Genomic DNA, 27,533 nt, shown 5'->3' on the forward strand with positions numbered 1-27,533 from the left:
TACAGTATGGAGAGTGGAAGGGTATATATACTTCCCTGTTTTTCTTTTCAGCTACAGAGCACTACAAAGGCTCTGTGGCCGAACAAATTTCTCTTTCTGCGCAGAAACACTGAGGTAGATATAGTTATGATATTTCACAATACTTCTACAACTGCTGAATTCTAGTGCTAAAAAAGTTTTCCATGTGCAACAAAAATATATGTTAGGGAAAGGAAGAGAGAACAGTAAAGATTCTAGTAGGATCACTGTGACAGGTGAGGAAATCAATCTGGAAACTCATCTGTTATAATAGCACTATTCTATTTTATTTAATTTACACTGCAAAACACATCTTAGTCTGAAAAATTAATTGCCTTAATTAGAACCAGAAACATCTTGAATTATTTGTATGTTTCATGGTGGAACAAGTACCTTCCGTGTACTAATATTGTGCCTAAAACCCACAAAAGCTATGGACTTCTGAAGTGGAATAAAGATCAGATCCATAAAGTCATGATTGCTCTGAGAAATAGGGAATTGTTCTCTTTCTCTCTTACTCCTATAAGGTAAGTAGAGGGCATCAAATGAAATTATTAGGGTGTAGATGAAAACAAACAAAATTCAATTATATCTCTGCATCATTAGGATGTGGAATTCATCTCCCTAGGACTTGTTGAAACATGGGTCCCAAAACAATGGGGCATTCATAGAAGAAGAAGAAGACAAAAATCACTTCTAACTCAGGAACTCTCTGCTCTGCAATCTTCAGGAGGCTGGGCAAATACTTTGGAAAAAGAACCAGTATACATTTGTGCTGTTCTTAGACTATTTAGATACTTGCTCTGAGCCAGTGGTTTGTACTGATCTACACTATCCTTAAAAACATTAAGCGCCCCCTAGGAATAGAAGAGAGCTGGAAAAAACAAAATTACTGTGGAGCACAGCAAACAGAACTATTAGTCCCTGTTGCAGACAGCTGACTGGGAGAATGTACTTGTGGATGGAACTGGTTTGTTTGGAGAAATTATGCTTATACATAAATTGAATTGATTCTTGGATCCATACAACAGCCCTGATTTTCTGGAGACTGGCATTTCTCTCTACTTGCAAAACTGAGTTATATAATCAAATAAATATATCTGTGAAATACATAGGTTGCTGCCAGAAATCCTTCAAGAATATGACTGGAAAGGGTGGAGGAGGAACAGCAAGGCATTTATCTTGAGTGTAAATAAACCTGAAGAAGACATGCAAATATTATTAAATTATTAAGATCACTGGATTGATACCAGTGAAATATCATCCATGCAAACTGCAGGTGAAAAAGACATTGGGCTGACCAATAAAGCTCACACAGTTTAGGAGGCAAAAGAACTGAAGTTATACTAATTAACTTGTGAATCCTGTTACCCTATGTATCATGGGACAAAACTTGTATTTGTCCCATGATTATTGATAGCCTTCTGACCTCCAGAATGCACTCTGTGATTCTTTGGGCTTTTGTTAAAGTGGCAGAGATACACACTGGTGTAATTTGAACAGAAAAGATTTCTGGTGAAAAGGCTTCTTTCCAGAAAGAGCAGATGAATGTGATGGAGATGTTTTGAAGCTCTGATATGGTTTTGATTAGGCATAAGAATCACTTTCCAAATTTAGATGTGTGCTTGTCAATTGATGGCTGGGCCAGTGCTCTCAGTGAAGAACAGCCCTAGCAAAGTAGTGCTGGCAGCATACATCTGTGTACAGTGTGCTATATATGTGCATGTGGAATGCAGGGTCAGTTTTGCTTTGTTTGTAAGCATAATGTTGTGCTCCACTGCCAGCTTATGGATATTATGTGCTTTGCAGCTTGTGGCTACATTTGATTTTTATGAATGATGTACGTGTTTAGCATGTAATGTAGTGGCATCTCTGACACTATAGAGACATTTCTTGGTACTGTCAAATTTGTCTTGAGGATGATGCTCATGATTTATTAGTGCTGTGATCACTACTTTAAGGCAGAAGGCATCTCTAAATGTGAGGTTATTCACTGCCATCCCATGCAGTAGGACTTCTCTCACAATCAAAGCCATTACTGCATTCACCTCTGAACAAGCCTGGCCATAAGAATAATCTTTGTCCATTTTCTGCAACTAAATGATGTATTGCTTTCTTTGTCAGACTTACACATTTCTGGGCAACTTATGCAAACATAAAAAAAAAGATAAGGAAAAAGAAAAAGGAAAAATTATTAAATATGAGATGCCTTAAACTTACAGAAGCCAGTCAACTGCAATGATCAGAGTAACATCCTCGGCAGGCAGGCCAATGGCACTCAGCACAATCACCATGGTAACAAGTCCGGCTTGGGGCACACCTGCAGCCCCAATGCTGGCTGCAGTAGCTGTGACACTAAATCCCAAATAAAACCCAGAAAAGGCGTTCAGAATACATGTTACTCACAGAAACTCTGTTTTCTGGCACAAATAGTTTAATTTCACTGCAAGAAAGAAACCTAAATTTTTCAGTTTTCCTCTTGAATAGTATTTACTCAAAGTCTGGTGTCAAGCTTATAGGACAAGACATGTTCTGATGTACTCTTATGGTTACAGCAGAATAACAGGCAGCACATTTCTAGCAAGCAAACTAGATGGATCGAAGTTAGAGGCTGAGTTAGGTTTGCAAGTGTTTGCAGGGAAGAATAATGGTAATCTTCATAACAGTACTGTATACCAGCTGCATATTCTGATCCATCTTACCTCCCCACCAGGTTGCACTGGCTAGGCCTTGGATCAAGAAGTGAGAATATTTGTTATTTCTTGTGCTGTGAATGATAGTTTAAACTTTCCCATGGCGTATCCAAAGTTAATGTACCACTTACAAAAAAGCTCACTTCCCACAAAATGCATGTGATGGCTTTAGTCTTACCTAATGGTAACTATTTGGCCAATATCCAGTTCTAAGTCATTCAGCTGTGCAATAAATATGGCTGCTACTGCTTCATAAAGAGCAGTGCCATCCATGTTGATGGTAGCTCCAACTGGAAGAACAAACCTTGTGATTCTTTTGTCAATCAAGTTTTTTTCTTCTGCACAGCGGAAGGTGACAGGCAAAGTTGCTGAACTGGCACATAATGAAACACATAAAATAAGTGAAGACAACAACACACCATTTCTATTATGCTTACTTTTGCTCAGAGCATGATCTGCTTTATGACTTAAAAGGAGATCTAAGGAGGAAGGAAGGCTGCACCATGAAAAGCAAAACAACTTTTCTTATACTTGCTAATTATTGGAAGAAATAGCTAAGTGTTAGTTGCTCTCAAAATTACATGGTAAATTGCCTTGTTATACACAGTCACAAAAAATGTTCAACAGCTTAAATGCTGTCAAGTCTGCAGCTAATGAACTGAATGGCAAAGAACTGCCTCCTCCAGGGAGAGGCAGACTCTCGTTTGGTGTAAGGCTAATACACTCTGTAGTGCCCTTTGGGTACGACAGAAATAAAGATGAGAACAGTATTTCAGCCTCCAGAGGACTGAGAACTGTCCAGCTGATATCAGTGCTTTAAAAAAAGTAGCAGTAAAATCAGAACAGATCATGCAATTACTACTACGTACATTACAGAAAAGATATTTCTTTTGTTTACCTGGAAGAGATCATGAGGGCTGTCAGAAGTGCCTGAGCCATCCCCATGGCAAACTGAAAAGGATTTTTCCTTACTATTATTAAGTAGATAAGCGGCAGAACTATAACGGAATGGATTGCAAGTCTGCAAAATAAAATCAACTAGTTAAACAAATAGGTCCATCCCATTGTCTTTCTTTACTAAGATGGTGATAATAGGTACCCAGCTCTGTCCTCAAGTATACTTATGAAACACTAAAGGTGACTTTAATGACACCTAGGTGCAAAATTTAGAGAGAATGCCACGTTAATAAAAAGCAGACTAATGCTTTTCTACACTTCTTTTGGAAAGAAGAGAGAGACCATATATGAATTGCCTCTCTTTCCTAAGCTAAGCAAGAATTGACTTGGAAAAATTTTAAACTGATAAAAATGAGAAGCCTAAACTAATACATAATATTTAAAGTGATGTGCAGAGGATGATTTGAAATAACACTAAAACACTTCAGTCTTCTCCCAAATCCTTACAATGCAAACCAGAGACAAACCAGAAAACCAAATCAAATTATTATTCTCAGTTTGTCTGCCCTTATTACAGACAACGTTTTAAAAATAAAGGTAAATATGCTTTCCTGTCAGGGACAGATGAAATACACAGCTTTCTGCAGAAACTTCAAATATAAGATAAGAAATGCATAGTCATGATGAATGGACCAAAGCAGTCCCTCTTCCACCCTCGGACCCTTGTTATCTCTCTCTAAGGCTATATGTTGCATTCTCCTCAACCCTGGCCATTGGACAATTTCCAACACCCCAGTATCCTACATAAACCCCATCTCTGCCCAATTCGGCAGAAGAGCTGTCACTGGAAACTTTCGCAGGAGCTGCCAATAAAGCCACCGCTGTGGAACTCCACACAGACTCCTCCTCTCTCTATCCCTGAGTCTGCCAGAGGCCCTTATGAGCACAGAGTGAAATCACTTATGAGCTGAATTCACCAGAGCTGAAATCACTCCAGAGTTGCTCGCTAAGTTGCCTGTGGCTGGGAGCTAGCCTGGGGAACCCAGACAGGCTGAGCTGATTAACATAGAGCTACGGCAGCGGCTGCCCGGGGGGCTGGCCGGACCCCTGGGACCCCAGGCTGCAATAATCAGCTTTTCATAAAAAGAAATTATAACATTGCCTGGCAACATAAACCCAAAAACTGTTGACCTTGGAATTTTTATTCTGTCCTCACAAAATGTTCATGTGCACATTCCTGTGTTGTAATAATGCTTTATGGTTTCAGAGCAGTTGATAAAGATAGCAATAAATCATGGTACCATTTGTTCTGCCAAAACCAGACAATTAATAGACCAGTAGTCACAGTACAGAAATCCACAACGGCAAAAATCACCCACAAAACCTACATATTTGTTTCCTCAGAAAAATCATCTTTTTAAAAGGAAGAGGCATTAAAGTTTTCATTCTATATGAGAACATATTGTAGAATTGCAGAATCATATGACATATTAAGTGGAATGTAAATAGTTACATGCAACATGTCTTGATAAAATTTTGTAAAGAACTCTAGAAAGAAATCTAGCAATTTATACATGCACCACGACAAGGCATCATTGTATAAATTGCTAGGTTTGTGACATGCCTGAGAGCAAACTGAATTCTGCAGAATATCTAAGAAAAAAATAAAGTGGTACGGATGCCATTTGCTGTTATAGTAAAATGTTAATGAGAGTAAGCATTTCAAGTATGTCTAAGTCTAAAAGCATACTGACTTAGTTATTTGAAAAATTTAGATCTGCAGCATGAACATGATGATATTCAAAATATTTTTGTGTATCTGCTTTGCTACTACTGGTTTTCCCGAAACAAATTTGAAGCAATATTTATTTTTGTTCATAAAATGCAATTATCAGCAAGCATCAGAATTTTTTATATCAAAATCATAATCAGTAATTGAAAATAGAAATTCTAATAGCATTCATTTTTAAGTTAGGCAGAATCATGTCCCTCAGAATCCCAAGCAGCTGTTTCATATCGGAATATCTCTTACAGGGATGTAGCTGTCTTGCTGCTTTCAGAAGAGACAAAGGCACAGGCAAGGAGAGTCTACTTGCTGCAGATTTTTTTTTTTTTTTCCCACTTCAGCCTGAGTTCCCTCTGGCACTTAAATTATGCCTCTACTTTGGCTTTCCTCTGCTGTAACTTCTAATATGTCCTCATCCTGACTCTGTAACCATTAATTGTGAGAGACTTGAGATACTTAATGGCACATTGCACCAAAGACACTGGGGAAGTCTGTTCCCTCATGGTGACCTGAATGAGACATAGAGATTAAGATGAACTGCAGACAATGGTGCATGAGTCCTGGTAGGGCTGAGGCTTTGAAAGAGCATGAATAATTAAGCTGGGAAGAAGGTGAGCTGGTTAGGGAGGTTAAAGGAAAGAAAGCAGAGGATAAGACAATTATCTTGATAAGGAATACAAGAAATGTTTATGATGACCTGTTATTTTCAGGTTCAAGCTTAAAAAGAGGATGATAAGCAGTTATAGAAGACAGCAGTGAACAGAATATACTGCAGACAGAGTCAAACACATAAGAATGAAAACCAAAATGATGGTAGAAACAGCAATTTTTAAGAAACAGAGAACAACATTTCTCCTTTTTCATGAGAATAAGAAAAAAGGGTATTCTTGCAGGCTGAAAAATGTAGAACAAGCACCTTTTCCTTGCAGCCTATAGCCTTGTGTGTATGTGTCCATATCTGCTCCTGTGATCTGATTATAACATGCTCTCCTTGATGGTCAGTTTTGCAGAGAATACGCTGCTGTTAGCCCTTATCCACAATGCCTTAAGCAGCACTCATTGAAGGCTGCTCTGCAGGAGGCAGAAATGCTGCAGAGATCTACCTGAGTATCCATCAGGGAAAATGGTCACATTTGGAGGAACAGAGACTTTTTCTCTCCAAGGATGCAAATGTGCTCACTAATGTTTTTGATGGCACCTTGGGATCTACTTAAAATTGTTGTGCCTGTCAAGCCAATGGTTACCAGCTAAACAGGAGGCTATGCAGTGGCAGTTTACTTTGCAATCAAAATACTTTGGAGAAGGCACTGTGTCTTCACACACATCTTAAGGAAAACTTGACTTGTCACAGTACAAATAGTAACCTGTAACCAGTAACGGATAGGTAAATAGTCATAAAACTTGCTAGCACATCTAAAACTAAAACTTGCTATCTGATGTAAAACTGAAATCAAAAGGCAGTAGTAATCCATTCAACATGTTCCTCCTCTGAATTAACTGGAGTTAATGACATAGAAAACCTGCAGAAGTAATACACTATCATTCTGTCAATAATTTCTATCAAGATTGTGGTGGGGGTGTAATTTATAATTTGTATAGAAAATATTAGAGTCTTGATTTACCATCTCTTGGTAAATATCAGCTTTTGAAACATGTAAAAATCTGACTTATTTTCCAAGTGCAAACAAATACTCATAAAAAACTGCAGAATGCATTAGATAAACATAATTTGCACTCATCTCTGTAACATTTTGAAAAAGTCATGAATCAGTGCTATTTCTGGAGCAGCAATTCTTATTTAGAAAGAAATTTTATCTCTGATTTTCAAACAGCTAGTCCAAACATACTGGCTTATAAATAAAACAAAACAACAACCTTGAAATAAATGTGCTTATCTAGTACAGATTAATGTGAAAACCACAGAGATCCTTCTTGACTATTATAAAGTACTTTGCATTTAAGACTAATATATTACCATTCTCTTTGCTTGGCTGTCAGAAAGTGTGTGAAGGACATTTGAAGAATAGCATGCAAATGTATAAAGTGTGGGGAAAGAAACTCTTGAACAACTTTGGACCCAGCCTCTAGACAAAACATATATAAATCCTTAGTACACTGAAGGAATTATAGGAGCGGATACTAAGGTAATGGACCAACAGTGCCTAGAAGGCTATGCTTCACTGAATTGGAAACAGAAATTTAAGCGCATCTTCTTGGGACTGTAATATCCATTTATCTGACACAAGAGTCCTTTGTAGGATAGTCTTCAGAGATCTATAATAACCTGGTACTATTTATCATTTGGAGCAGTTAAGTTATTCTAAAATTCCACTGCTGAAAGGCTCCACATTGTGCAGGTGTAACCTCCTCCACCCAGACTGTTCTACATAGACAAAAATAATAGAAAAAAATTCCAACATAGCTTGGCTATGTTATTCAGATTGCCACTTCTCTTTTTGCAGCCTCCCCATCTACCCTAACCTTGAAGGAGGAATTAGCAAAGAGTGCAATCCCCAGGGCTTCTCTTGATGTCAGCTATCTGCTCAGTACTGGTGAGGGACGGGATCAGCCTCTTTGGCATCTTTTATTGTGCACTGCTTTTACTTTTTTACTATGTATCTGTGTTCAGCAGGGAGTTTGGTCTGTGCTGCAACACCTTGGGCCCAAAAATTCCATGGAGGTTCCCAACACATATTTCACAATAATCCACATATTTTTATATGTTTGATAGGCTGGCAAGCCCCAAAAAGGTGTAATTCATAAGCTCACCTTTAATACAACAATATTTTCTTCAGCACAATCTGTGAAGAGGAAACAGTGAATACAAGAAAGGAATTTGCTTTTTGGGTTTTGGTTTTTTAGACTGCAAGGCAGTGAATTTTTAAAACAGAACATGCATCCAGCAAAACGTAATGTTCATCCATCCTCACATAATTTTTACTGATGAGAATTTTTGTCTCTGATCTAGAAGCCTGGATGTGCTGGATAATTGAGTGGTAATCAACTGAGCTCCAAAACTGCATACATCTTTTAAGAAATGACATACCCACTTATTACTGTAGCCATATAAAGACCCAATTTACGAAAGATTTCCCAGTCCTCAACTTCTATTATCTTCCCAGCAATTAAAAACACGATACCAATTGGCATATACCTAGAAAGCAAAAATAAAGCTATCAAAAATGCATTCTCAGAAATACTGCATGTTCACCATGAAATTATTTCTCTCCTGGAGTTACTCTCACAGAGTAATATTTTAACACAGATAAAAAATGTGTTTTGATATCCTATTTCACAACAACAGAATTGTTTTTTCTTATATTACGTTATACATTGGACTTCATTCATTTGCAGCAAGGTTAGAACAGAGGTGATGAAAAAAGACTGGAAAATAAAAAGAAATGTAACTCTACATGTAGTCTAGCTAGTATTGTATAACTTGATGTCACAGAATACATAGAGTACACAGAAGTTGGGAAGGGGTATGGGCATATACCCTGTTACAGCAAATGTTCATGTGTAGCCACAGGCTCCCTGGGGGTGGAAGCGTGCAGGGTTGAGACCAGTGTCTGTCTAGTCTGTAATCACACACAGATCGGAAAGGTCTTCTGTAGTTACAGGAGCTGCCCTGCAGCACTGGGGGCTGAACAGAATAAAGTAAACCTGCACAAGGCCATGCCTTATGGGTTTGAACAGCTGCATAGACTACTGCCTATAGAAAATTCAAAGGAATTATCAGGAATTATGTTAGCACCAGCTCTACTGCATTTTTTTTTGTTTCCACAGAGCAGGCTGTCATAGAGACAAGTTATTACTCCAGAGCTTTGAGCAGTATAAATTAATCTATAAATTTGTGAATATATAAAATGTATCAATTTAAAAATAGAAATTATAAATTTATAAAATGTATGTGTGCTATCTCATAAACAAAATTGTATCTTACTCCTGTAAAAAGCAGAGACACCTAGTTTCTCTAAGCACTGAACTTCATGAAAACAGTACTAATTCCTCATACTTTCAGCACAAAACTCTTGTTTCAAACAACAGCTCCCGCATCTGTAGAAACTCAGGGAGCCTGTAGCCACAGCTTCTGGCACATGCAAGAAAATCGATAATCAATTTATAAGTAAATTCCTGTATGGCATGTGCTAAGTCTGGAGTCTTGTTGGTAATTTTCTGCAGACTGCGGCAGCCTATCTCACAGGGCTTTAACTTAGCCTGAGACTAAACTAGCTGCTTAGCACAGGACCAGTTGCAGAAATTAATTTACCTTTCTTTAAGGAAGCAAGAATTGTGCAAACCCTAGACAGGTTTGCTGTTTTACAGACATCTCAGTGTGCTGGGATGTAAGAAAAACCCATGGAAGGGTCAGACCTGACATGGTACTGGTACGAAATGTGCACATGAGCAGAATATTGTAATAAGTGTCACAAGACACATGTAGGATCAAACTCTGGAAGGAATTGTGTGTATTTATAGTCCTGATCCTGTAATTGTGATTTGCACAGACAAAATTCTATTAATAGCTGTGAAGTCCAATCAAACACTATCAGACTAGTTTCTATATTTTAAATTTGTTTTTCTTGTCTGAGAATATTATGAGAATGTAGTCTCACAAAACCTAATAGCAGGAGGTAAATGATGTTAAGCTGTATTTTGCATACCATTTTGAATTTTTCTCTGTGCTGTGGCTTGCATATTAATTCAGATTTCTAAAGGAACTTAGATCCAATACAGCCATCCTGTGAACATAATGTCTGTCAGGGAATAATATTCAAGACTCAGAAGGGCATATGAGTGGTAATGTTTATCCTCAAAATATTCCTCAAATGACTAGTGCACTAGTTTTTTATAAACATTTAGCAAGAATGTCTAAAAATGTCAGGTTTCTTGGGAACCAATAGGACTGTTCCTTTAGTATATATTAAGAAACCCTGTCTCCAGTTTCCTCAAAAGGATCACATTCTGTAGAAAGGAAAATTTTTATCTATCTTTCTTTGAAAGTTGCTTTCTGTAAAGCACTATGCAAAAGCAAACATGAGGTCTGAGTCTGCTTCTACCTCTTCAGTGACAAAATCCACTTAGACAAGTTGTTGGAAAATGCCAGTATATCCTTGAACTTACCACATAATTATCTGAACTATTCTCATTGTAGCTTCGTTCAGCGCATTGAAGAAATCCAGCAGCACTTGTCCTTTCTCTCCCATTTTCCCAATAACCACTCCAAAAACAAGGCAAAAGACAATCAACCCCAGCGCATTGATGCCGTTGGAATACATCCCCACAATTTTATATTCTTGGGTTTTGTTCTATGAATTGGAATAAAAAAAATACTATCTGAAAATAATGAATTTACTTTAAAGAATTCTAAAATGAAAACACATTTAGATTTTTTTGACAGACATGAAGCTCTTTCCCAGCCACTCTATTGGCTTTCTGAAAGTGCCAAGTGGGCAAGTTCAGGAATACACTAAACTGAACTTGAATACTTTGTATTTTTAAACCATGCATGGATCTGACCAAACCTCAGCAAGGAGTAAAGCAGCCCTTAATTTGTCTTGTCCTTTCTATAGACTTCTGACACAAGGTATGGTAAGGTCTAAGTATCCTCAGTCATGCTTTCAAGATTTACTCCCCTACACTCAAGATTTACTCCCCACTGGAAAGCAAAACACAGATGTAGAATCCTTGTGTTTGTTTCTGAGCAATTCAAGGGTTTGTATCTGGATCAAAGATAAATTCACCACTGCCTAACAACTAGGACATCAGTGTAATTGCATAATTTATAGGAGAACTGTGTGCACATAATATAAAAATCCTACTAAAGAAGTATTCATACATTCTTCTGTGCAGCATGAACATATGAATGAAAGAGTGCAATTCACTACATTCTGGTTCAGGATTTAATTAATGTCTCTTCATATAGCTCATCTTCCCATGCTATTATTACTTTGAGATGAAATTTGGAAGGAGTATAATAAAGTGTATATTGATTTGGTATTGTTTATAGTTCTGTGTTCACATTCTATTGAATTCCTTTCTCCCTCTCCTCCAGAGTAAGTCTAGACTTTATACACCATTAACACACACATAAGCTTTCCGCACCTCTAATGAAAGGCTTCTTAAATCTCTTCTTCAGTTTTGTTTCTGTACATTTTTTTTCAGAGTAACAAACTATTTATTAACAAATGCTTTATATTGTTTTTTTTTCCATTAAAGTATTTGTTATTATTTTCAACTAATTTTCTTTAGTGCTTACAATTGCAGTTACTGCTACTCAAACATCCCATGGTGATATAACATCTAGTCTTTCCATAGTATGCATTGAATTTCTCAGAAAATTGACAATTCATAAGCAGATAAATGTAATCAATCTTCATCTATTTTCTTTGGACTGGTCAATTACCCATGAGATGCTCTGATGTTCTTAAACCTACTGGAAGGACCTCTAAGCATTTACTAATTAACTTCTGTGCTCTTGCTAAAATCCATCTATGGCTATTTCCATTCATTTCTTCATCACTAACCACATGAACTAAACCAAATGTAGTCTATATTCTTTCTCCCCACTTCATATATTATGAAGGAATAAAAGGATAAAAGGCTGTACCTCTGAAGCCTTTGCTGTCGTAGACATTGTAGTGGGTTCCTCTTGAAATATGGAGCTATTTTTATCCACAGCACTTGTAACTTTAACTTTTTCACGTTTGGTTTTATACTGAAAAAGTTAAAAAAAAATACAGAACTTATTTAGAAAAATGAGAAAACTGAAGAATAGACAAAGGCTCAGTAAAAATAAGAGAAAAATTAACCAATTGGAACCAAAGGTAGCAAACATAGACAAATGTCGAGCCATCATGGCTCTGTACCTCAGAAGCTGTAGATCAAACAAGAGATTCACAAATAATGTGCTATGAATTCTACTTCCCAGGATCTTAGACACCCCATGGATGTGCTGCAGTCCTGTGGGGCATGAACTAGAGCTCTTGACAATGGCAAGAATTTTTGCTGGAACAAACAGTCTGGAGAGAACTGCTGACAGCCATGCCAGGAGAGGCCCTTAGTGATGTGGTCAGCCTAACTAATGCCATTCTTAGTGGTCAAATGGGTTACGTATTTCCCTTTCCCTCATTGCTAGGTCTTCAAGGTCCTGTGCACCAAGCAGACAAACCGAACAGACTTACTCTCCCGCTCCCTACTAGTCTCCAGATTTCTGGTACTAGGCTGACTACTCTTCTCCTTATTTGTCTTAAATGTTCCCAGCAGCCAACCAGATGAGTGGTGTTGATGATGCAGTCACAGAACAGGCAAGTGTAACAGCAGCAAGTACACTGTCCATAAAAGCAAGAAGGTACAAGTCCTAGTGAGTAACTTGGACCAAAACTGCTGCAGGACAGTGAGACCTGGTGGTCAGGGATGCCTCCATCATTGTCTGCTTCCTTTGAGCACTGAGTGACCAACCTGCATTCTTTTATATGGTTTTCAAGCCTAGATTATGGTTATATTGATACAGCAAATGAAGTATTAAGATTTGATCAAATATGCAGTGGCTCCAAGTGATTAGAAAACATAAGTTAAATGGTACTGTTATAAAACTGCACTACACTGATTCTGCTCATAGAAATCCTGTGCTATTCTGATTGTAAGTTCTGTGCTATGCTAATCATAATCCATTAAGAAAACAAGACTTTAATAGTAACTACAGTTTAGTGCCACCATCATTGTGTCAAGGATTCCTTAAAGAGCCCGCTTGTCCCCTTTGTGTTGGGTGGCCAGTAATGATGACAAAAACTACATGGAGAAGTTTTATAAACTGAGTTGTGCACAGCAGCATATCTGATATAAATTTCTGGGGAAGGCTAACTGATAAGTCTAATATATAGACAGAAGTTTCCTCTTTCATCTTGCAACATTCACTTTTCCTGAAAGATGTCTCAAATAGACTACTAGTTATCATCATTTTCCTTCAAAGGATTTGGTCTTGCAGTGGATATTAGATGTGAGACACTTCAGGGTGAGAGCTAACTTACGCAGATTTTATCAGACACAGACGGATCTTAAGAACAAGGAAACTAATCTTCATAAGATGGTTCTTCCAACTCTTGCTGTCCCAAAAGGGAACATCTTGTCTTACATGCTGTTTGGTTTCTGCATCCAGCTCTTAAACAGTACCTATTTGGGACTTAATAGCTGATAGCAGAGTGTTTATCATAATAGAAATGGAACCAAGATGCCTTAAACCCGCACCATTTTATAGGAGATGAAGATATTCCTGGACTTCTCAGAAATAAGTCTTGCCTGACAATTTTTCTTGTGACATAAGAAAATAATTTGTGGTTAACAGTGAAAACTACAGAAATGAAGAGGGATGTTCAAACTTACCTGTTGGAAACAGGCCTGAACAAGGTTCTCTGGGAACATATTCCTGTTAACAAGCATAGAAGTATTTCAATAATACAGCATCCTAAGGAAAAGTTGTTTGTTATTAAAAAAATGCTAAAATTTGATGCTTAAAAACAGACCATGTTTTGTTTCTTTTAGCAGAAAGGAGTATATTTAGCATCAGTTGAGATCCATAGATAGATAGATAGATAGATAGACAGACAGATAAAAAGATAGATTTCTTTTTTTCCAAAGAAATTAAGGGTTTAAGAGTCCAAATGACTGTTTTCTTACTTGCACTTGTTGAACTTTTGGGCTTATTTTTTAGTATTAGACATTTCCATTGGTAAGCTACTAAACCCAGTGTATTTTATCCCTGCTACATTATCTCCTTGACTTGCATAAGGAATACAGGACACACCATCTTTATAGGATATGTCAAATATAGGTAGAAGAGGAAAAAAAAAAAAACCTCTTACAAAGGCTGTGCTGTAAGAATAAGATATTTGGTGTGCTCTATTGTAGTTTTGAATTCAGAAAATAATCTTGGTTAATGGTAAATTCTCCTGTGTTATTCTGGTGTCAAGGACCATTTTCACACACTGAAAAATTAGGAGATTTAGTGTGATGCAGTTGTGTGACTCCTTTCCAAATGCCAATTTCAGATTCAAACAATTACAAAAAGAAAGCATTAATTAGGTATTTGGTAAATATCCAATCCAGTGCAGAAAATGCATTTTATATACTGAAGCAAAAGTTTTTTTATCTCTCCTAAAGATCTTTCACAAATTCCTGCCTTTGGTTTTCAAGTTTTAAAAGCAAAATCTATTCAAAAGCAAAATCAGTTTGTATAAGTGTGGGTTTTTCATTCATCTTTACAAGACTGTCTGGTTTTGAATCCTAAATCTATTCTTTTAATCCATATTTTTGAATAGAAATATGTAGGAAATTCTAATTCCTTTAAAAGAGAATTTCAGATCTTTTAACTGCTAATTTACAGTCTTCAACTTCTTTGCAAGAAGTTGAGCTACAATCTATAGCAAACCCCCAAACTACTAGATATGTGGCAGTTGATTCTTACATGACAGATTAAGTAAAAATTCTACAAAGACAAAATGGTGGGCAGGAATAGTGACCCAGAATAGAGACTAAATACACCAGAAGAAAAAAATAATCAAAAGAAATATTTTTGAAGGTACCACCTAGCTTCTAGCCTCTATTGGAAATGCAGCCTTTATTGGTGTTATTTTCAAACAAATAAATCCCTTAGACACAGTAGCTCTGAAAACCTGCACCTGTCTTCTGCAGACTTTTCTAGGGGTTTCCTTCTTCTAACCACTTTAAAGTATCTATCATTGTCCATGATGCTAATGGAGAAAGACACATTATACAGTTGCCTTTGATACTGGTGATGCAGCAAACTTCTTGACTGTGGAACCCCTGGAAATCTTTGCATACTGCATCTGTTATTCTGCATGCTGCCTTGAGGAGGGGAACCACAGCTCTGCAATTTCAGCTGGTTGTCTATGCTGGATGACACAGAAGCTGCCAATCAGTAATCCACCAGTAATTCACCACTCCTTTATGGATCTTTTCCTCAAAATAAATAAATCTTGCTTGTCAATTTCTGTAAAGGAAGGATTTTTCATCACTAGTTTATTAGCCAAAGTTTACGGTGTAAAGAGAGTTTTTTTTTAAATAAACTGTTTTGAGTAAATTTTAATCTGTCTAATTTGTGGAAATATTACCCTTATTCATTCAAACAGTATCAAAAGGCATTTTATTGTATTACATATCACAACTTTATTTATGTTTGTTTGGACTTCTGCAGAGGGGGTATGTAAACTAAAAATTAAAATCTCACCTGATAAGATCCAGCAAGGCATCAACAGTATTGACTTCTGGGGTACTGCCCATTCTGTCAATCTCACTTGCTCTTTGAGTCACTCCAGGTTTAATGGTCACAACAAGGATAATCCCTGCAGCAGGAAAAGCAGAGAGCTCACAGTGCAAGAAGAGGCATTGGTGCATTCTTCCTAAGTATATCCTGTGTAGCCAAACTCTTTGTGAACTCAACTCACTACACTTTGTCTGGGTGCTTCTGCTGAAAAGTCTGCAGGTGGTCTCCTTAAATGTGTGGGTTCCCCTAGTACAGGAGCTTCATCACTTCATTGTACTACATCACTACTGCTCACCAAGAGGGTAAATTACTTTAGCTGGGTTTCAGATGAGTGTGCTGCAACTTTTGCAGAGTGAATGTATTTAATTGCTATTTCCCTTTTCCTTTACGTAGCTCTTCTTGTTACTAGCTTTCAGATATGAATACAAGTGTGCACTGTCCTGTGACCCCAGAATCACAGGGTGTTTTATTAAAGTTAGGTAGCAATATAGTTATGTAAGAGAAGGCTTCAGAAAAAGAAAGAAATAAAAAAAATGTAGATTAAGAAATACTAGATTTGACCTTGTAAATACTGAAATCAATGACAAATTTTTGCTATTGTTATTCTCCAAATTCTCAAAATATTTTTTCCTGTTTTTGTTTTTTCCTTATACAAGTCCAAAGAAAGCCAAAACAAATGAAAATACTAAAAAAAAACCTTTAAGGAAAGAAACAAGATGACAAGGGAACCAGTATTTTCTGTCATTGTTTCCGGTGTGACACACTACATATTTTCCGATCTGGGAATCAGGAACAAGCTATCAGTTTTGCTATTGATGAAAATCACTTTGTATTTAAGGTTGGCCTTTGACATTCATTCAGCTTTCTCACTGCTGGTCATTCTTTACCTCAGCATACAGCTCCTAATCTTTCCTGAGCTGAAATGGTGAAATTTCCTTTGGCTTCACACTGGATATGAACACAGCCCAGCCATGGACAGCAGGACTAGCTCCCCTCTGTATCTGACTGCAGCTAATGTCAGGTTGTCTGGTATGATTCCTCATCTCATCTCCACATCCTGTCTTGGGAAATTAGTAATGTCACAGTGCAGTACATTTGTAATTAGGCAATGCTGATGATTTAAAAAGTTACAGAATCACAGAGTACCTAATATTACAGCAATGACTGTTGTGCAGAAATAATATACAACTGCTCGCAAACCAATCTTCCCAGAAATGCTGGAATCCAAAGCAGCAACACCTGCAAAAAACAGCCACAGAAACAAAACAATAAAAACTAGTCTTATAAGAATGTTGTCATTTTTGTAGAGAGAAGTAATTATTGTCTTTTACTTCTATGCAGAAAATTTTTCCTTATTCAAGATGTTTCTAAATACTTAATTGACATTTGCACTTCTGAAAAATATCTGTAGCTGACCAACATATTTCCTTCTGCTTCTTTGCAAAAATCTGTTTTCCCTTTTTTTCCCTCTCCTTTTTTCTAGGACAATTGGGCTTTCTTGATTCCCTGATGTTTGTGATTAATTAGACTTCTTTGGTTTATAAGAGTATGTCACAATTTATTTCCTTATTCACTTAACTCGTAGCTTCACTTCTTCCAGAGCTGTACCATTTTGGCTTTAAAGCTAAAAGCCATGTGAAAGGAGTTGCTCAGGCCTGTTACACCAGGTGGGCTCAAAGGCTCATCAGACAAGTAAGGATCATTTCTGGTCAGTTTGTCTTCATTAACAGGTTTACTGTTTTAAAATTTTTGACTAAAGCTTTTTCTGAAGTTTGGGTGGTCCACACTTCTCCACCTGTATATGTCATTGTCAAGAACAATGAGGGTAGATTTACTAATGAAGGTAGGGAAAGTGCTGAGACAGGTATTATACTCAGGTCAACTTAGTTTGTGGCAACAATATTAGATGAAACTTCTCATAAAGTATTTCTTAATTGTTCAAAAGATTTATAAAAGTTGTATGTGTAAAATCAGTAACTAGGGTAAAATGAGCATTTTGACTCCAAAACTTGTCTGTTTATAACAACATTAGTTAATAATTCACTGCTATCTCTTTATTATACATAAATAAAGATCCATTATTATTTGTATGTTTATTGAGTCAGTTTATCAAAGACTGTCTGGATTCCTTTGGCTAAACCATGAGAAGGATATTTAGCCTCAGAGAAGTGTGATTTAGTAGGGAAAAATAGTTTCAAAAGTGAATGAAGAAAAATCAAGAGATCTGACATACATGTAACGTACTGATCTTTGAGCTCAAAAAGGAACTTAGCAAGCACAGTTTAACCATGTGTTGATGTCTCATTCAGAAAGTATATTAACAGCACTCACAACCTGTGCCTAGATTACTCATATAATGTCTTACTAGTTCTGTTAATTGTTATTCAAAATGCAAACAACACTCAGAGGGAAGAATGAAGGTTATTTTATTTCATAGTCTGATTATCTTGGGGTCTTCCATGGCATAGTGCATCATAAGATTGAGTGCAGAAGAACTACGCATATATACAGAAATCATAATGCAAAGATTCCCTCACTTGTAGAGCAAATAGGGATAATCAATGAACTATTCATATGGCAAAGGAATACAGATTAATGCAGAGAAAAACAATGCCACAGCTATTACAGGAAACTGTCAGCAGCAAGGATATTGTTTGAGGCACGACTAACAGAATGAACATAGAATATGGGCCTTGATTTCTATTCCTCACCTTAGGAACTGGGGGGGAGAAAAGATAGAAAGGAGGATTTTTCCATTGCTGTGGAAATTATGGCAGTAAAAACTACTGAGAATGGATAGTTTTGGGAGGAAACAGTTAAAACTGGAAAATCTGGGGAGGAGGAGGGAATAGTGTAGACCAAAGTGACCTTGCAGCTGGGAATGCTAAAAATGTCAGTGTGGGAAAACTCAATTTATTATGCCTAGTGTTGTTCACCTTGTGCCTGTTTTGAGAAGTGGAATTCCTCTGGAGAGATAACACACTCTCACAAACATGCAGGAAGCCTTCTGTTACAGCGAGGCAGGCCGCAAGCACGTCCCCCGCACTGGCCGCTAGGATGAGCCAAGTCTAACAGAGCCTATCTCCATGTGTCTCGGCCACCTGGCATTGCTGGTGAGGTAATGAAATAAATCTACCCTGTGCTTTTCAGCTGTCACTTGGTGGTTCTCTTGGTTACCTGATTGTGTCAATTCACACCATAATACTAAATAATGCTTTCTGTGGACAAACCTATTTTCAAAGGCTGTCAATGCTGAAACTTCTGCACCTGATCAATTAACTTGGAAGAATTCACATAATTTTTTAAAAAGAGAGCAAACAGGTATTGCCACCATTCCATATCTTTTAATGGAAAGTTAAAAAAACCTTGGAAATAATGGAATATAATTCTAAAACTTGTGTCTTCATATTTTTCGATTTTTTTTTTTCTTTTGTCTGACAGTCCTGTTGACTTAGTCAAGAGCCTAATAATCATGCAAGACTATTTCCCTGGAGTAGTCAGTTATAAAGATCCTACAGTAAATATGAAAGGAAATTACTGTGACAGGAATTCTGGCTCCAAATGAAATCCCTTTGCAAACTGTTATGCTCAGTAGAGGGTAAACTTTGCCCCTGCCTTTTTAAACTGGGTAAAGATCCTGTTAGTGAGCAAGCTGTGCTAGGATCCAGCCTGTCCTTCTATTGCCATGCTGATGCTGCTTTGCTGGTAAAACCACACAAATTATTCAGACAGACATGGCTGAATAAGTACAACTATGGTCTGGGGATGATAGGTGTGGGGTTTGCATTTTTTGAAAGCTGCTGTACTCTGAAACCTGCATTCAGAATGATGCTTTCACTTAGAGACTGAAATAGCATTCACTACAAGTGCCACAGACACAGGTTTGCACTGGGTGATGCATACTGCTAATCTCCTTTTTTTTTTTTTTTCATGTTAGCTTATTACACATAAGAAAATATGATATATAATAATGGACTTCTATCCACATATGTCCTACTGTCATGACTGAGCAACTGATTACATAATTGATAGCTACTAGCCTTTTTCTCAAGATAACTGAAAACTAAGATTCCCTTTGTAGTTACATCATGGCTTTATAGTTTCTTTGGAACTGAAAGAGTTAAAAGAAGGTGTATTGAACAAAGCACTAAAACGCTACTGACTACAAAGTTAGTAGTACTGAACTACTACACAACACCAATTTCAGTTCAGAAGAAAACTAATTACTCAAACTAAGATGACACATACACTGCTTCAAAAGGAAAGTCTGCAGTGTCATTCAAAATTAGACCACAAAAGCAGTGTAATTAGGTTTGGTTATCTATTTTGGATTACCACTAAACTTTTAAAATGAATGTATTTGTTCTTTCTTCCCTCAATCTGTCCCCAAGTTTAAACATGTTTGAATAGATAAACTGGTAATATAATTTACTGTATAAAGTTTGAACAGGCACGATGGATTCCCCTCCATCCCACAGCATTTCAAAACTGCAGTATTTCTGATTAGTCCCTTAAATTTTACTATAAAATGTTTTCTAATTCAGCTGTAGCCACTGAAGCATAAAATGCAATTCTGTGGCTATGATACAGAAAGGCTTAAGATCATCACGAAAGAGATACCAAATGATGTTAAAATCTGTTAATCTCTCTCTCTGCCCGCATCATTTTAGCAGAACAGAGTTAAGGTTTTAATCACTGAAGTCAAATTTTGGAATCAATTGTCTAGTCTTCTGCAATTCACCTTCCATGTTTTCTGTGTTACAGTCTCCAGCTTGAAGCTCTTAGTACTCTTCTCTCTTTTTGCCCGGCTTTCTCTGTTTTATATAACATACACTTGCAAAATAATACAACCCAAAAAAATCTGTGAAATCAAGTCTCTCCCTTCTACTCTTTCTTGTACAAAGACCTCAAAACCCTTTCAAATTGAAATGCTGCACTGCAGCAATTTTTAAAAATTGTATATGTTTAAAACTACTTCCCTGAAATACTACTGGGTAAAGCTACCTAAAGGAATAGTCTCATTTAAACAAAACTAAGCTTATATATGGAACATAGTGTTCCAGAATTTTTTATCAGTAGCCATTGAACATAAAATGTATTCACTTTAGAGGCCTGTAAAAATGCATATGTACAAATGGCCAAATGGCTTTGGTTTGAGGCATAGCACTGTAATTCCAGTTGTTCACTATGCTCTTGTGAGACCAGTGCTGTGGTCCTGTGAGATCTGGGAGTAAAAAAGGTTCTGTGAAGTACTGGAAACAATCACAGGGATCTTCTGACTTCCAGTACTTATCATCTTCATAGTTCTCTAGGGTATAACACCTACATCCTTAGAATTTGTCATACCATTCTACAGATTGGAATTCATGCAACTGTACACACAGATCTATGCTTTCAGGCACTCTTTTTCAGTACATTCTTAGAGATTTAATCATCAATTTGGTGCAGTGGTTGATTCTGTTCAACAGAAATGATCATACCTAGACCCCCTGGCATTTTTTATTGCTGCTCTACAATTTCAGTGTCATCATCAAGTCCATCTCTTGCAGTACTTCTTAGCTGTTCTCAAACTTCCGAATATTGGTGGAAGCCGACAGGATCATCATTGTATCTGCACAACACATTGATCATCATGTATAATCCATAAAAGGCTAGGCTGTTTAACTCCTTTTGCAGCACAGCTATGCTTGAGGATCAAGATGTGAGTTTTCAATGCCACTTAGCCAGCTCCTAACACTGACAGTTGTTCTCCTTAAGTGACCCAGGGCCTGAAGGAAGAGTCTGGCTCAAGGTCCTTCCAAGTTCACACTACTGACAGCTACATGGTATATTTCTCTATTAGCTTTCGAAGCAAATTACATTCTGACAAAAACCAATCAAGTATGGTGCATATCAACTGTACACAATTCTCTCAGGGTTCTGATATCTAATTCCCAATTGTAACAAAAATATAACAACAGAAGTTCCTGAAGAATAGAACTGTATGGCATTTAGACCTTCTCAGCTATGACCACAATGCTGATTCAAAGGCAAAACACAGTTCTGAAACTGCTCCAAATTGCCAGCAGCCTTACTGACTAATTGAGGAATTTCTGTGGTCACTAGATAAATCATAAAATAATTTTCAACTTCTCCCAGGTGTTCATACTTTATTTCTTCATGTCCATTTTGGTTCTTCTGACTGCAATATGCAGTCACTACATCATAGAAATTATGATTGGTGAACATCCAGGAGAGCAAAAAGTTTTTACAGAATGTTGCATAAGACATAAAAAACCAGAAAACCATAGGTGACTCTTAAAATGCATATAGAGAATTTCAATAGGCAATCCTAAGGGGACCACAACGTGGTCCCCCTATTTTGTTGCTGGGGTGAACTATGTTATGTGTTGTTGCAAAAAGGTAACATTTATTCTTTAAAAGTACTAAGGAAAAAAAACTCAAAACAGTGCTGACACTAGTACTGAGAGTTCTCATTTAATCCACTGGTCATCACAAGGCTGGTGGTCAGGCCATAAAAACAATCTTTCTTGGATGCAAGTGAAAGTTCTGCAGTTACTGTCTTCTACTTGCAATGGGAAACACTACCAATACTAAAACAGTATTTGGCCTGTACCTTCAGAAGACCAACATGTTTTTTACCTGAGGAGTGAACACCAAATTCTCGCTCCATTGTTGAGCAAGATTATTGCTTGCACAAGCAGTGTATAGCAAGTTTATTGCTTATTTTCTTATTCCTCTATGTATCTAAGGGAATGCAAATTTGCATTCTTGTTCCATGAACTATACCAACTTTAATCAGCTACTGCTAGGCAAGGAAGACATCTCACACAGGTAAGACTAGATTTCATCGTATTTCCATGTAAATTTTGCTATTATTTAATAGTTGGGTTATAGACACAAACAAGAAAGTTTGCTTTTCACTCCAAGGAAAGGTCCTTTCTGCTGTCCTATAAACTTGGGACAGTTCAAACATAAATTCAGAAGGATGCTTTTCTCAGGGCTTCTGAAAAGAAAGGATTCCAAAGCCAGTTGTCCTCTGTCCTTTTGTTCTTGGCCCAGTATTTCCTTTTGTCCTTGGTCTATGCTCACTTTTTGAAGGGAAAATCCTTCTGTATACAATTCAGAAAATAAGTGCAGTGAGGGAATCACTGTGGTGAATTCAGAGCCTATGCTTTACTGAAGACATTTTTGAGTCATCTACGATTTTTCCCTCTTCCCATTTCAGACTCTGAGCTCTTTCTCTCCCATTTTGCCCTTTTATTTGCATGATGCTGTAGTACAATTTTGCTCTGACTGTTAATAATCTCCTGAAAAGTAATTTTCTTCATATTCTCCCTGAAATTTCAGTTTCCAAACTAGTTCAACAGCAATTTCTGTTGCTTCTTCCAAAAGCTGAATGGTAAATCTTTTCCTTTTTCCCCCCTGATGCTTTGTGGAACTCTCTGGGAAATGCAATACCACGTTACTTGTGTATGAACAAGACTATCAGGACTGAGTAAGTAATTCACATCTAATGAAATACCACCCACATGCAGGACTTCAGACAGCATGATGTACTGTCCACTGCTCATCTGAGACAAAGAACTCAGATTACTATTGCTAGTAGATCATTATCAAACATCTTTCACTTGATATGCATCTCATAATTTTATTTTTTCCTCATGTTTACTGTCTCTTGGGGCTTGGAAGGATCTTTTGCAACTAGTTTTTCCCCAGCTAACTGAATGACCTCTTTAGCTAAGTCTCATTAGGAGAACAGTTCCAAGTCAGCTGGCTGAGAAGATCAGGTAATGAAAAAGCTATGGCAAATGGAAACTCCAAACACACAGTTATATGCAGTCTCTCAAATGAGATTTTTCATGATCTACTGTCCTTAGTGTTTTTACTAGAAGTCCTCCATTCCTATTCTGTCAATTCTTCTGTAACAGCAGTTATCCTGTCTATTCAAATGTCATTGTTACTCACTGTAAAGGAAAAGGATTTCTATGGCAGTTTGTAGCAATTACCTTTTCAATCAACTTGATAGAAATGTCATTGTCCTCTTCTTTGGAACAAGTGATTGTTATTCCTGGTTATGTCAGCACAACAAAAGAACATCTTACAAATAAAATGAAAAAAATAGCACATGATGGTGGGGCAGTGTGAGGGAGAGAGTGGGAAAGAGAGATAGATGCATGCAGGTAATGCCCAAGCATCTGTTCATGCTATTTAAATATCAACAAAAAATTCAAGTCAGAAAATTCTCAATTTCTAATCACAGAATCTAATGAGACTTGGATTAACATGTCAAATATTGGTCTCTTAACTTTGGAGAGGCATTGAAAAAAGATTATTTGAAAAAGCCCCAACAAAGAGACTAAAATGTGGAATGTAACAATAGTTACAACACTCCAAATACTGAGAGATGTCTCGGATCATTTAGGATGGGGTTGAAAAAGTAATTGTAATGAACCTTTCTAAATGCCAGATAGGGTGGAATGGGAGATGAACAGTTTATAGCAATGAAAGGGTTAAAATCATTATAAAACAAGAGGGAATTTCTGACCCTGGATATCAGTTTGCTAAGAGACTGTTGTGCTGTCTTCTTGGCAGTTGGCACAATCATTGTATTATGTTCTTTCCCTACAGAGCTTTTTGGAGACTTGCAGAGAAAGAGGGTATTAGTACTGCCTTCTATTCATTACTTCTAGGAACATTTTAATTTTTTCTCTAGAAAGCTCTTAGAGGTTATATAATCTGAAGTTAATGCCTTTTCAGGAGAGTTGATGTTCCTTGGCTGGAAAATAAGAAGTTTAAAGGAAGAAAGATGACACATCTATCTGCCAAGATGGACAGGCTAACAGGATTCATTACAGAAATCAGATTCAGTTCAAGGATGCAGCAGAAATATAGCCCCTGAACTGTTGCTGGTGATTCATGTATAGAGTGTATACAGAAAACTGTAGTATTGAAAGTACTTGAATTCCCTCAAAATTATTGGTGGCAAAATGTATAGGTGGACAAGGTTTAACTTCCAAGCTATTAAAAAAGCCCTTTAACAAGGCATTGCATTTTTAATGGATTGTGATATCTACTCACAGGGAAATGGAGTGAAAAAGGTGAATGAAATCTGGTTTATCTAGTGGAACAGTTGTGTATGTCCTGAGCTCCACAAAAGAACAGCAGAAGATACCAACTGACTTTAGACCCATCCACAGTGGTGCCACCACCAGTGCCCATAGTGATATGGCTAGGATAGGAGGCAGTAGCAGCTGGTGCCACAAAATGGCTATTCTGTTGGAGCTGTCTGCCCTTGAGAGCTAACATTGATGGAAAGGAGTAAATGACTGTGATAGAAGTAATCCGAAGAAGAGGGGCACAAAGTCTTGTCCATTAATAACCTCTGACTCTACCATCCTATCTGCTTCAATGACTGCACATGGACAGCAGGGACAGAACTTCCAACATCCCTCAGTACAGCTAAAGGCAGAACTCATGAACAGTACTGTAATGCTTTCAGACTTTGACACAATAACACAGAGGGAAGAGATGAGTCTTCTGTCTGAGCCTAATTAACTAATTTACTAACACTATATAATGGATCTGATTTTCTTGGAAGCTCTTTTGGCTTAAGAAACAGCAAAGCATACAAAGAACATGCAGGTACATGCATTCAGAAGACAATCCCTAAGTACGTTAAGTTAGATCGGTAATTTCCCAAGGACTGTGCTGGTGATGCACAGGGCCTTTTAAAGATGCCTAAGGATGTAAGTAATGGAGCATCTCCCAATAGCTGCGCTTCTTGGACTTGTAGAAATAGAAACTGCTGAGGCAGATTTGTGGTGGAATCATTGCCTTTGTACTATTAGTAGCAAGTAATGCACTTATTTGGCATTGGGAAAAATGGAACTGGCATGATCCTTCAGACTGCAGTGGACCAGTAGTCAAAGCAGGTCCTGGCGTAAAGCAAAAGTTTATGTCTATAGCCATGGAAGCTTTATCGTTTTGCCAGACCCACAGCTCAGGAGACATTGTATTTATAGCTCACATACAGCTGCCCTGAGAGAAGTAATTGATACTGTCTTTTTTTTCCACTGTTCCTGAAGTATGCCATGTGTACCTGCAAATGCCTCATCAATGGCTTTAAGAAATTTTAGTGTTCCCCATAGCTGAGCCTGCGAAAATTCACAATGCAGGAAACTCCCATGCATCTGTTCTAGTCTCTTTGAAGTTGTCTGTGAAGGCTGAAAGTGCAGGGGAGGTCAGAAACATAAGAAAAAGCTTCATTAATATTTTGTCAGGGAGGAAAGATAAGAAATGAGGCCCAGATTATTGCAGAACTCGAAACAGATGTTGAACAGCTGATAAAATCATGTCATTAATATTGAGATCTGAGACGGACTTGCTGTGCTATGTGTCACATCTTTTAACGCAAAGCTAAAATTTCTGGCATTTTATGGTTAACTCTGGAAACATCAAAGAAAAGGTCATTTATCACATACATGATGTGAATTTTTTGACAGAACACATTCTAGCCCTGAAGAAAGACCTCCACATCAAGATCCATGGTTTACAGTTTGAAAATCAATGTGGCAAGCAGCATAATATAACCCCATCTAAGAAGGACTGATTGAAAAGAGATGGGAAGTAGACCCATGATATTCTCATGGAATCTGGATGTCTCGGTATGTTGCGTTAAGATCCAGATCTCCTGACACTAACACGGAACTTAGGTGCAGGAAGTAAGGCCAGACACTTTATGTGGACTGGTAAACTTCAGAATGGGCATGTAGGTTTCCTCAGCTTGTAGCCAAGTACAAGGGAACAACTGTTCAGGAAACTTGACAGTTGTCTCCAACCTAAGTTCTACTGTGATCCTGACAGAAAACAGATTTACAAACATTTCCCGCTGTTGCATACTGTGTGAATCTCACTTCATGAAAAAGAAAGCTAAGGACTAATCTGTTCAGTTTGCACCCTTGATGAAATACACTGCATGACTCCAGGGAATTTTTGTTCTCAGAATGAAATTAGAGTTGTGAATTTCTAAGGCTTTCAAAGATACTTTATATGTCATAAGTACTCCAAAAATTGTTAGATTTAAGTCTCAAAATTCCCATGAAGCACACAAGAGATTTCTCTCAATTCTTTCTCTCTACACAGCATCTAAAAACCCCTTATTTTTGTATTTGTCTAATATTTCTTCTTTTAGAGAATTACTTAAAAAAAAAGTGGATTTGGAGTATGGAGTATTACACTCAGTACAGCTGTAGTTCTGATGTCATAGCAATGATCTTGAGTAACATTCTAGGCTTTTGATTTTCATTTCCAATTTTCCCATGTCACTACAGCAGGAGACAGAAAACAAAAATAATTTTTTGACATGAATGACGCATTAGTGTGCTATTAACTAATTTGAGGTATAGAAATCTCATGGGTAGACAAGAGCTCTATATTTTGAAGCAAATTATCAGGGGCAGACTTATGGGTGAGAGTAAATAAGTTTACATTTGAATCCATTAAAATTATTATGAGAAGAAGAGAAAAGTTAAAATTTGGCTCTGAGTTGGAACACTACTTAGACTATTCCACCCCCAAAGCAAGGTCCTACTAACCATGATTTTCAAAACAAATACATGCTTAGTGCTTATGTCAATTTTCTACTAGGCTACAGTTATGCTTCTAGGAAGGTTAGTGGAAAAATTCCACAAATTGCAACTTGTACGCTAAATAAGTACGTAAACTATGCTTTTCATCTCTTACACTCAGAGAAGCTGAGTTTGTGAATGAAAACCACATTTTACAAAGCCTTCCATCTCTCCAGAGGGAGAATTTTGCCTTTTGAATCTGAAAATATAGGTAAGAATTTTTCTGC

At 37.3% G+C, this 27,533-nt stretch overlaps 1 protein-coding gene across 1 annotated transcript in view; it reads right to left on the minus strand.

Moving 5' to 3' along the window:
• SLC1A1 (solute carrier family 1 member 1) overlaps positions 1–27,533 on the minus strand; it is a 49,501-nt gene that overhangs the window by 2,823 nt on the left and 19,145 nt on the right. The window contains exons 3-11 of the mRNA XM_053969127.1: positions 16,823–16,915; positions 15,641–15,755; positions 13,777–13,819; positions 12,005–12,112; positions 10,519–10,703; positions 8,441–8,548; positions 3,610–3,732; positions 2,890–3,084; positions 2,239–2,373 (exon numbers count right to left, since the gene is read on the minus strand). Coding sequence (XP_053825102.1) covers positions 2,239–2,373; positions 2,890–3,084; positions 3,610–3,732; positions 8,441–8,548; positions 10,519–10,703; positions 12,005–12,112; positions 13,777–13,819; positions 15,641–15,755; positions 16,823–16,915 — 1,105 coding nt within the window. The remainder of the gene's footprint in view (positions 1–2,238; positions 2,374–2,889; positions 3,085–3,609; positions 3,733–8,440; positions 8,549–10,518; positions 10,704–12,004; positions 12,113–13,776; positions 13,820–15,640; positions 15,756–16,822; positions 16,916–27,533) is intronic.

This window comes from Vidua chalybeata, chromosome Z (genome assembly GCF_026979565.1).
Source record: "Vidua chalybeata isolate OUT-0048 chromosome Z, bVidCha1 merged haplotype, whole genome shotgun sequence".
NCBI lineage: Eukaryota > Metazoa > Chordata > Aves > Passeriformes > Viduidae > Vidua > Vidua chalybeata.